The sequence below is a fragment of the Echinops telfairi genome, unplaced genomic scaffold (assembly GCF_000313985.2).
Source record: "Echinops telfairi isolate 266 unplaced genomic scaffold, ASM31398v2 ScPeMD7_10;HRSCAF=50, whole genome shotgun sequence".
In the NCBI taxonomy this organism is placed as follows: Eukaryota; Metazoa; Chordata; class Mammalia; order Afrosoricida; family Tenrecidae; genus Echinops; species Echinops telfairi.
The window spans coordinates 1,714,707-1,726,890 of record NW_022103907.1 but is presented as its reverse complement, the minus strand read 5'-3'; the positions used below and the strand labels follow the sequence as shown (position 1 = coordinate 1,726,890).

Here is a 12,184-nt window from a genome sequence, read left to right as displayed (position 1 = left end):
CCCAGCCACACAGAACCCTGCCGCCCCTGGCCTCCACACATCACACATCTCACTCCGGCGACTCTCACGGGCCACCTGCTCACTGCCACGCCATCAACCATCACCCGCACGCGGAGTGCCCTCATCCTCTTCTCACCTCTGCCTCTCGCCAGCCCCCCACCACCACCCCCTCCCGCCCGGCAAGTGGCTGAGACCATGCTCAGCTCTGATGGCATGCGAGTGGTGAGGTCAATCCCATCCTTGCCCACTGTGTGCCTTGCAGTCAGCTAGGGAAGCAGGTGATGGGCAAGCACTCATGCTGGGGCCTGGTGAAGAGGGCTGTGAGCCTGCACAGCAGGGGGAGCCACCTGGGCCAGGGTCAGGGTCAGGGACAGGAACAGCTCCCAGAGGGAGCACAAGTCAGCCAGGAACAGAGGAGTGGGGCCTGAGGGATCCACCTCCTTCATAGTGTTCCCTCTCCCTCCTTGCTCCCCCACCCCGCCCCCGGCACCTCAGGTGCTTTGGTTTACACCCCAAACAATGGTGTCAGGGGGAGGCACCCGTTTTACACTCACCTCTCCACACATCTGTGTCTCCCCTGGCCTGTGGCATTCTCAGGGACAGAGGACTGATCTTACTCCATTGAATGTCATGGTATCTGAAGTACCATGTCTGGATACTGAAAGTGGTTAATAACTCATCCAGCAGCTAACTGGAGGTTAAGTCCACCCAGAGGCGCATTTGAAGACAGACCTGGTGATCTACTTCCCAAAACATAATCCCTGAAAACCCTGTGGAACACAGCTCCACCTGAGTCAAAATCAACTCAATGGCCAATGGGTACCTGAGTCAAAGTCAACTCAAAGTCAAAGTCAACTCAGTGGCCAATGGGTACCTGAGGCCCAGAGTCAAAGTCAACTCAATGGCCAATGGGTACCTGAGGCCCAGCAGGCCCTTCACAGAGGTGTGTGCACTGGGCCAGGGGGCCTAGCCTCTCCCAAGCAGTCCTCAGAACCTCCAGGGACTCACCCACACACACAAGAGCGCCTGCCCTGGGTCTGCCTCCCGTGTGACTTGAGGACATAAATGAACTTCTTGGAGTCTGTAAAGCAGAAGAGTTGGACAAAGGCAGGTTGACATACTATGTCCTCTAGAGTCTAAGGGACTGGTGGTGGATTTCCTGTAGCCCGAGAAAATCAGGGTCGTGAATAACCTCTTCGCTTTATTTCTATATTGATAGGCTTTTCTTAAGCCTTCAACACCTCCCAAATGGCACACAGTATCCTACTTGGCACTAAGTTTCCCAGGCATTTTAGTTTCCTGCTAACTGTCAAAGTGGCAGTTTGCCCCGCCCCAGACAGCCTTGGCTATTCCCTGGGCAGTCTCGCCTTCCAGTGGCATTCCTCCCTAATAGCTATCTGAACCCTGCTTCTACCCCTCACAAGCAGCCCGTTTCATCTGGGGCGAGACCAACACCTCACTTTTCAGAGCAAATCAAGGTCCACACAGCTGGGCCCCCAGAAGCAGTGCCATGTCTGGAACTCCGTCTCCTGATACCACACACGCGTCCCACTGTCCTGCCACCAGCTAAGGAAGAGGGCTCATCAGCCCTCCCAGAGGACTCAGCGCCACTCCCTCCACCTCCTCTCAGACTCACCACAGACTGACACCACAGGGGTCAGTCCCTCAGCCAGCCCGAGCTGCCTCTGATGCTGGAGCCCATAATCAGCACAAGTCCCTGGAGCCTCTGAGCCTTCCCCAGGCCAGGGAGCACCCAGACACCACGCTGAGCAGGCAGAGCCACAGGTGGACCACACGTAAAGAGCTGGAAAGCGTGAGTGCGGCAGGCTGGCAAAGCTCCCAGACAGAGCATAGCCCCTGGGAACAGAGAAGACCCCCTATTCCCAGCCTGGCAAGCACCAGGGACAGGCCCCTAGGTGTGCCCACCTGAAGGAACATCGTCACGAGTGCCCATGCCCCAGGTGGAAAGGGTGCCTGGGAGGTCGTCCAGAGGGGGCGGCAGCTCCTTGATGGTCTGGGGTACAGTCCTCAGGAGTCCAGAGGGATCCAAGCTGGAACATCCAGGGGCCTGTGGTGGAGCAAGCAGAGGGCCATGGAAAAAGCAAATAAACATGTTCAGCACTGACTGCTTCAGTCTTTGGTCTTGAAGCCTGAAGAGGAAGGGATGGGTGGGTCATGGTGCTGGCGAAGACAGTGGAAAGCACCGTGGACTGTCCGTCCTCGAAGAATGACAGCCATAATGCTTCTGAGAAGGAAGGACAGTAAGACTTCATCTCATGTACTTTGGACATGTTGTCAGGAGAGACCAGTCCCTGGAGAAGGACATCCTGCTCGGTGAAGTAGAGGGGCAGTGGAAGAGGAAGACCCTGGACGAGATGGAGGGACACACTGGCTGAAACAGCAGGCTCAGACATAACAGAACCAGGCAATGCTTCATTCTGTTTTCCACAGGCTCGTTGTGAGTCGGAGCTGATGCCACAGCACCTACCCATAGCGCACTGCCTCACTGGCAAGCCTGGGTGATGCCAACAGTTGGGCAACTTGGCTGAGAGCCAAGAGGTGGGTGTAAGATAAGCCAGGGTGCCTCAGAAGAAAGGCCCGCTGACATACTTCCAGGAAATCAGCCACTGAAAATCCTTCGGAGCACAGCTCTACTCTGACACGCATGGGAGAGCCATGCATTGCAGAGCACAGCTCTACTCTAACACGCATGGGAGCAGCCGTGCATTGGAATTGACGCAATGGCAACTGGGTTGTCTTTCTTCATCGATAGACTGCTTCACAGCATGGCCGCTGGGAGCTAAAGCATTCTTACAGCCAGGAGATCTGCCACTGGACCCAACGGCACTCCCTTTGCTTGACATTGTGACTCTCAGGTGCTGCAGTGTCTCAGCGCCAGCCTGCTTGGGTCAAGCAAGAGTTCATCAGGAAGCACATCAAAGAAAGCTAGCCACCTGCCTTCACTTTGACATGGATACCTAGCCTGGACTCTGACACTCTGTTTCTCCATCAGTTTCTATGTACTTCAACACCTATTACTCTCAACGGAAGTGCCCATCACCACCCAATGAAATTCTAGTCATCCAGAATTATCAAGGGTATATGAGGGAGGGAGGGAGGAAGAGAGGGAAGGAGGAGGAGGAGGAGGGAGGGGGGAAATGAGGAGCTGAAGCAAAGAGCTCAAGTAGAAAGAAAATGCTTTGAAAACAATGATGGCAGCATATGCATGGATGTGCTTGACACAATGGATGTATGTGTAGATTGTGATATGTGTTATACGAGTCCCCAATAAAATGATTTTAAAAAGAAGATCACCCACGAAGGATCCTTTGGGGGAAATCTTGAATGATGCAGAAAGATGGAAAGAATATTCAGAGCCTCTGGACCAAAAAGAATGGCTCGATGATCAAGAACAGAAGGTGTTACAGGAAGAAATCAAAGCTTCTCAAAAGCATCAGTGAACAACAAACCTCCAGGAATGGATGGAATATCAATGGAAATGTTTCAACAAGTTGAGAAAGCACTGAAAGCACTCGCTCATCTATGCCAACAAATTTGAAAGAAAGACAGACAGCTACCTGGCCAATGATGTGGCAGATATTCATATCTGTGACCATTCTGAAGAAAGGTGACCCAACAGTAGGTGTGAACTATCAAACAATATCATTACTATCATATGCGAGTGAACTATTGCTGAAGGTCAATTAAAAATAAAAGCAGCGGTACATTGATAGGGAAGCTACCAGATAGTCAAGACGGGTTCAGAAGAGGAGGTGGCATGAGGGGTATCATTGCCGACATGAGATGAATCTTGGCTGAACACAGAGATTTCCAGGAAGATGTTTACTTGGAGTGTATTGAGCATGCAAAGACATTTGACTATGTGGATCATAACCAACTATGTAGATCATACCACATATTAAAAAGGAATGGGAATCCCAGAACACTTCATTGTGCTCAAGCAGAACCTGCCCATGGTCCAAGATGCAGTCGTTCTAACAGACCAAGGGAATGCTGTATGGTTTCAAATCAGGAAAGGTACGGGTCATGATTGTGTCTTCTCACCATACCTATTCAATCTGTCTGCTGAGTAAGTAATCCAGGAAGCCGGGCTCTATGAAGAAGGTGCAGTATCAGAGTTGGAGGAAGGCTTAGTAACCTATGATGTGTAGATAGCACAAACCTGCATGCTGACAGCAAGGAGGGCTGAAAGCTCTCACTGATGAACATTTCACTCAATGATGTCAACTGCAATTCAATGTGAAGAACACCAAAGTGCCCACAACTGGAAAAATAAACAGCATCATGGTAAGTGGAGGGACAGACTGAAGTTTCCAAGAATTTCATTTTGCTTGGACTCACAACCCATGCTCAAGGAAGCAGCACAGCAGTCAAGAAACCGAACAATGTATCTCACAGGGTGAATCTGCTGCCCAACACCTCTTGAAAGCATCCCTTTGAGGTCTACAACGTGCCTGACACAAGCCATGGTGTTTTCAATCACTTCATATACATGTCAAGGTCGGATGACAACTACGGAAGTGTGGAGATGAATCAATGTATCTGAATGACGGTATGGGCGCAGACAATTGAAAGTACGTTGGACTGCCAGGAGAGAAGGAATAAAACTGACTCAGAAGAAATAGAGCAAGAAGACTCATTAGAAGTGAGGGTGGAGACACCTTGTCTCACATGCTTTGGACATGTTATGCAGAGAGATAAGTCCCTGGGAACGGGCCTGATGCTTGCTGAAGTAGAGGGTCACTGTCGATGAGATGAATTGATCACAGGAGCTGCAACAGTTGTGAGGATGGCATTGAACCAGGCAATGGTTCCTGTTTTCTCTTTCACCTGGGACGCTGTGAATCCGAGCTGACACCATACCACCTAACTGCAACAGCAAGCATCGCGGTGACAAAGAGTACTGATGGCTATCAGGGATGGGAGAGGGATATGGCTTTTGCTTCGTGGACGCTGAGTTGATGCTAATTCAGACAAGGAGAATGGACATTGTTGTACACATGAAGTATGCCATCAACATCAGTGGGCTGTATTCACAGAAAGCATCACTTAGAAGACCATCAAGTCTACCCCCCTGCCAGCTCCCTGAAAGATTAGGATAGCAAGCATGCTTTGTACCTGGCTCTCACGTGGGTGTTTGGTGGGATCTCCCTGGAAAGCAGGTTTCTTTCAGGAAGTGCCTGTCTCTGGGTAAAGGTCTTGACCCTCATTCTCCATTCACAGAACCAGCCAAGCCTCTAAGCTTCCCGGAATCTCACTTCCCTGGGACTGACCTCTGGACCATGTCCAGGCTCTTCCTCGCCCCCATTCTACATGGAGGGTCAGTCATCAGCCCTTGCCCTTGACTTGGCTTCCTTTTCTTTCCAGAGGACAAACTCTGAGATCTTGGCTGAAACACTGGTCCAGTTTCCGTGTGACAGGCAAGGGGGAGGGGAGGAGGGCAGCCAGAGCTATTCGGTGATAAAAGCGGGGTTCCAGCCCATGTCTCCCCACTTCTCCTCCAGAGCGTCATCGCTTTCTTCAGCTATCGCCTGGGGACATGACAAGATGCACTGCCAACTCCCTTTCGCTAAGCAACCAGTGCCAACTCAGGAACTGAGAAAACATGTCCTCCATCTGGAAGCCAGCCTGCCGCGGTCCCCACCCAGGTCCCAAAAGGCCAAACAGCTCTTAGCAACCCTCTGGCCAAACAGAGGTCCCAGCCCAGCCCGGTCACTAGCCCCAGCTCGGTCCTCTTCTGGCCTCACAGCTCAGGGCTGCCAGCCCCCTGTCTTTTCTCTATCTCAGGGACATTCCCTCACGATCAGGGGTATCGGGCCTAGTGAGGACTGAAATCAAAGCAATTTTGCCACATGGCGCTAAGCAGCAGCTGCGAATGTCTATGAGTCATAGCACTTCTCCGGAGCCGGCCATGTCTACTCCCCAGGCAGGCACCCACTCTGACCCGGAGTGCCCTGAGCTGGAGGGGAGACTCAAGAGCCCAACAGAACCCAGCGGTCATGTTCCAGGTCCAGGGCGGCCTTCTACAGCTGAATTGTCACAAAGAGACAATTGGTCTCTTTGACAGAGAGAGTGGTCGGCCCCGGGGAAGATAGGCTAACTCGGCACCTTATGTGCGGAAAACAAATGTGGAGTGGTAGCCCGTGGACGGTGGATCAGAGTCACCTGGGAACCTGGGAACCGATGGAAATGGCAGATTCCAGCACACGACGCCAGACCTATGGCGTCAGCATCTTCTAGCGAGCAGGTCGTGATGTCCCTGAGGAGCACAGAAGGTTCAACAAAGGCTCAGAAGAGTTGGCGGGTGGAGTCCACCTCTTCTGGGCTCACAGCTCAGGGCCACCAGCCCCCTGGCTTCTCTCTCTTGAGTCTCCCCTCCAGCACGCTTCTGCTCGGATGTACACGGCGGCTCCCTGAACGTCAACTCGGTGGGAGTTGTTTGCCGGGAGGAGCAGGCCACTGGAAACACTCATCTGGTTTTGCTCTGAACTCCTACGGGTGTCCGACATTCATGCAGGATGGAGAACCACAGGGTTATCATTTCGGTTTACTTGATCACAAGATCTCAGCTCTGTGTCCTCCCTGTGAATGCGGTTGTCGCTGCCTCGATCCGTGTCCCCAGAGGAGACATGCAGCTGCCTAAGGGTCTGGAGAGCATACTATTCTGTAGCCACCTCTGCGGAAAAGGGCCTCCGAACAAGACTGCCCCCACCGCTACCCCACCCACTTCTGAATGGCAATGGACCACCCCGGGGGACACCAGAGGCTCAGAGAAGAAATCGCTCCATAGCTCCTCAAGGCATCCCATCCATCCCATCCGGCAGGGCCCCTTCAGGCCCCTAAGGGCCTGCAGAGCAGGACTGTGGAGGTGATAACCCGCAGAGAGGGGACCCAAGCTGTTTCTGGGCAGGCAATCAGGTCTTATGAGTGAGCAGAGATGGCCTCTCCTGCCCCAGAAAAATCACTTAAGCTCCCGGAAATTGAAAGGCTCGTGTGCCAACGCTAACACCAGAGTCAGAAATTCACGAGCAAATGTGGGCAAAACATTGGGATCTAGCAATCCCAAAGCCAGAGCCCCAGGCACACGCCACAGCGCCCCGTTTGCATCCAGCTTGACACCTCGCCCTGGGGGATGACTCTCCCCGAAGAACAGCCCTGGTTTAAAGGCAGGGCAAGTCTTGGAGTTGGGGGGGGGGGAGGTTCTGCCCTCACTTCCCGGTGCTCTGGATAGCTCGAGATGCTGGCCCCTCCACCCTCGGCCTCGGTCGCCCAGCTCGACTCACAGGGTGGCCCACGGTAAGGAGCGCTTGTCCACTTCTTTCACCAAGAGTCATGGCTACAGAACATCCATGGTGACCCTTGCCACAGGAATGAGGAAAGACCAGAAGAGGGACTCTCAAGTTTCAAGTGGAAAAGGAACAAAATCAAAGACAGGTCCGGGTCAGAACATGGCCTCCAAGGACAAAATTCCAACCATTCAGGCGCTCGACCCAGCCTGCAGGAAGCCAGCCCCCACCTGCCTCCTAAGGAACTGGGTAGAGAATCTTTCCTGGACACCAGCCCACACTGGGCGAGGGAAGGGCTTCCATGAGAACGGAAGAGTCAGAGGAGAGAGAACAGAGAGGAGGAGGAGGAGGAGGAGGAAGAGGAGGAGGAGGAGTAGGAGGAGGAGGAGATGAGCCTGAGATCCGGTCCTACCTGCCGACCCTCCCAGGGGCCACCATACCCACAGCCACTCTGTGGGTCAAGGATGCTATGACTTCTCCTTCGAGAGACCTCTCAGTGGCATCAGCTCCAGGAAGTCAGAGTTCCCATGTCCTCAGACACATTTGCCAGAGACAATACAATCGTGCCCAAGCCAGGATCAATAGAAAGGGGCGGGGGGAGAGGGGGTGTCTACTTTGAGGAGAAAGATTTTTTAAAGTTTACAAATTTAATTTTCGAACCCCAAAATACGTCCCCCACTAAAATTCACCGCCCTGAAGAGAGGCCTCTTGCCTAGGCACCCTTCTTGTAACCAGGCGTACATTCCAGAATGTTCTTAAAGGTCCAGCTTGGCACTTCTAGAAGCGAGACTTTGGCATCAGACACAGCTGAGTCGGAACCCCGCCCTTGCCCCTCTGGAGATGTGGGTTTTTAATCCTTTGAGCTTCCGTGTCCTCATCTGGAAAGTGACCTCACAAGCATTTTGCTCGGATTTAATGGAGTAAAATGAGAAAACGTCCACAAGGTCGTGGAATCTTGAGAATAAAAGATCATGAATCACAAAGTCCCCTCATACATTGAACTGAGTGCCACTGCCAGTAGAGAGTAGCTAATTAACCTCTGAACTCTTCCTTCCCTGGGAAAAGTAGCTCCCAAATTCACTCACCCCATATGAATGCTTACATGTCCCCACTCCCACACTACCCTGAAGGTGAGGATGGGCCAAGCCCCCATTCCTGCAAGACAGACCAGGTGACAGAGAGGACTCTCCCATGAAAGGGACAGGCGTGTCTACAGAGTGGGAGTCTCCAACTAGACGGTCTCGCTGACCTCTTCCAAGTCTCACCCCTCGTCCTATGCTTCGCAGTGCACGTGAGCTGTACGGTAGGATGGAACAAAGACATTGCCGGCACAGAAGGGGCAACCGTGGAGCCGCCCGGCCCGGCCCGGCCTGACCAGGGTCCCTGGAGATGCTCCACAGGCCGACTGAGCCTGCAGTGAAGTGGGAGGAAGGCCTTCCTTCCTGACTGAGGAAGCCGTCCAAGAAAGGGCCCGGTGGGATGAACCGACCTGGGAATCTAGAGCCTGGCAAGTGGGCTCAAGCCGAGAAAGGTGGATGGGACCATGATGGAGACCTAGAATGTTCTATAAGAGTCTGGGCTTATGCTTCAGAGGCTTTCCGAGGGAAAGACAAGGGTTACGCACTCTGTTTTCATGCAGACCTCTCGAGTGGAGTCTGAGGACTTTTGAATAAAGGAAGGCCCCTGACTGAAGTTAACTGCCAAGAGTTAGAAGCCACCCCTCCAGGTCCGGACTGAGCACAAAAAAGTGATTTAACCAAGATGTAGACTAGCCCTTCCTATGCCCTGTAGACCTCTCTGGGGGAGACGAATCAGCCACTCCCCTCTACGCTCATCAAACGCAGGCACCTCACCCCTCCACCCACCTCTGCTCCCCTCACAAGAGGCAGCACATACACACACACACACACACACACACACACACACACACCCCACAGACCTCCAGAGGAAACTGGGTCTTCTCAGGTGACCTCTTAGAGTTCACCTCCAGAGTTCAGTCTATTACTGAAAAGTCTGAGCTCCACCTTCGTTGAGCCAATTTATATCACCCCCTACCCTATGCGAGGGAGGCCTGGTACTGGGTACCAGGATCCAGAGTGCTTGTTGTATGGCCACAGGTCTGTTACTGCAAACATGGTTCATGGACATCTGGCATCCTGTAACTTCCCACGGGGCATGGAGAATCATTACCAACATCAACAGCCCAAGGCTGAGCACTCTGATATGCAGGTCAGACCCACACCTCCTCTGCCAGCCTTCCTACTAACTCTGCTGCGAGCCATCCCTCTCTACGTCCCTGCTGGGCTGGACAATGTGTAGCAGTGGACACACAGAACTCACGGTCCATACGCAAAGCTATGAGAGTAATTAGGATCAGGAGTGACTCGGGATACCGTTTTCTAATCAGGACATCCTCTTCTCAGCCATGTCCACAGGCAGGCCTCTCTTCTGACCTTCAGCCTCTCAGCCTCCAGCTTGGTCTCTGCCCTCCTCAGGCAAATGTTACAAAGCTATTGGCCCCACCAATACATGGCCAAGGGCGCCTCAGTTTCATCAGTGAGCCTCAGCTAAAGGTGCTCATTTCTCTCATCCATGAGTCAGCAAGCCTCGCTCCCCTGACAAGCATCCAGAGGCACCTCACCCCATCAACGAGCCTTCTACCCGGAGCGGACTGGGCAGTCCATTGGCCATCTTGTCTAGACTCCTAGCCCTGCTGCTGACATCTTGTGCCCTCTCCAGTGCTCCAGCTCTCTCTCCCTCTGGTACCTGCGTCCAGGAGATTCTCAGCACAGGAGCCCTGGGTCTCGGAGTCATGTTCCATTCCCATCTCTCTCTTAAGCCTAGTGGGATGGCAAAAGTGACCAATCCTTCCCTCCTGATCCCAAACATTTTATTTGCATGGCCCCACCCCAACAAAGCATTTCACGCACTTCATTTGCACAGTTAGCCAGCTGTCCAATCCCTTTGGTGGGCCACATCCATCTCGTTTGCATAATCCCATCCAATCATTCCATCTGAATTACAAGACAATGACAAGAAAGGTCATGTAAACTATCACACCACAGTTACTAAACTTCCCAGAGCCCCGTTTTAATTAAAGAATGAAGATCATGATGCCTAATGCGTAGAAAAACGACATCATCAATATCGCTGCAACTAACAGAGATCACAGCGGCTGTAGGCAGGGAATAGATTTGTGGAAATAATTCTGGCCCAAGATGATAAGAGTCTAATTTAGAAGGAGGGGGGTGGGTGGGGAGGGAGGGGAAAAAATGAGGAGCTGATACCAAGGGCTCAAGTAGAAAGCAAATGTTTTGAGACTGATGATGGCAACAAATGTACAAATGTGCTTCACACAATGGATGTATGGATGGATTATGATAAGAGTTGTATGAGCCCCAAATAAAATGATTTTTTAAAAGAGTCTAATTTAGGGCATAGTGATTCAAATAGGTGGGGGCGGGGCTGGAACCCCAAAAGAGGGGGTCAAGTTAGATGCAGATTTGATCAGGACGATTAGAAGGGGAGTCAAGACCGACCCCAAAGTTCTCGCACGATAGGGGAGGTGTCTTCAACTGAAAGATGCTGAGTCCTGGGGAAGGCAGGTTGATCTGTGACTCCTCCGGGCCACCAGGTACAGGGAGAACGGTCTAGATCACAGGATAGGCTTGGAGACCCAAGGAAAAGAAAACTACCATCGGACCAATGAGCAACATCATGATAAAGAACAGGAAGACTGATGTGGTCAAGAATCCTTTTGCTCGGGTCTTGGTGCGGTTAATGATTATGCCCAGAGCAGCTGAAACCGCAAGTGGAGGTGCTGTCAGCTCTGCAGACCTGGCCACCAGAGAGCACAGAGCTGAGGAAGGCCCGAGAAAACAAGAGTGCCGTGCAGGGTGGGCAGAGGAAGTGGAAACCACACAGGAGGCTGAGCCAGGGCAGACAGGGAGGCGAGGAGAACCAGGCAATGTAAGCGAGTAGAGGATGTGCAGAGTGTCGAAGAGGGTGACGTGGGTCCAGATGGAGGAAAACCATCGGACTTGATTCGTACGGAGGTTCACTCACTCACTCACAGCGACCCTCCTGGACAGGGTAGACCTGCCCCTGTGGGTTTCCGAGGCTGTAACTTGACAGGAGCAGAAGGCCTCTTCTTGCTCCAGTGTAGAGGCTGGCGGGAGCGAGAGGGGCGTCTGTGCAGTTGGGGGAGGGGCTGTGGGTCAAGAGTCCTTGGAAGTATGGTCAAGAAGTGGAAACAAGTCCCCGGCTCTTTAGACATCTTGGAGAGGAAAGGAAGGGGTGGCAGCTGGAGGAAACTGAAGAACAAAGAAACATCAGGTTTGCTTTACTTGTTCGTGGAGCTCATTCCTTCGCCGGAGGAGGAGACGAGAGAGATTGCGGGTCTGCAGGAGGAAAAAACAACTGCAGGCACAGGACGGGGAGCAGCACGGGCTCCAGAGGGGACTCGCCCTGGGCAGCGGGGGCAGAGGACGGGCCAGGGCAGAGCAGAAGGAGGGCAGGGGGTTAGCATGGTCAGGATACTGTCCATGAAGAGGAAGCATGAGAGGGTGGACGCAGATGAGCAGTGATCTTCTGGAACCATCTCAGAGGGTGCATTCTCATTCCAAAATGCCAAACAAGTCTACCCCTTCCTGCCCAGTCAGATACCATGACCTTCTGCAGCCAGGGCCAGCTGATGTCCACAGCTCTGACAGACAGAGTCGAGGCCACTCCTGGGACTGGTCGTGTCAAGAGCTCTCCTCCATTCCCAGTGGATGGCCACGCCCACCACACCTTCTGCGTGGGGCATCAGGCCCAGCTCAGACTCCTGCCTCCAGCTGTGACAGGCTCATGGGCCAGCAGGTGGCCAGTATGGGGAC

At 52.9% G+C, this 12,184-nt stretch overlaps 1 protein-coding gene across 1 annotated transcript in view; it reads right to left on the bottom strand.

The window, feature by feature from the left end:
* The window catches only part of WDR43 (WD repeat domain 43), a 127,370-nt gene that overhangs the window by 2,769 nt on the left and 112,417 nt on the right, over nt 1-12,184 (bottom strand). Inside the window, exon 8 of the mRNA XM_045287015.1 lies at nt 1,927-2,068. Within this exon, the coding sequence (XP_045142950.1) occupies nt 1,927-2,068 (142 nt within the window). The remainder of the gene's footprint in view (nt 1-1,926; nt 2,069-12,184) is intronic.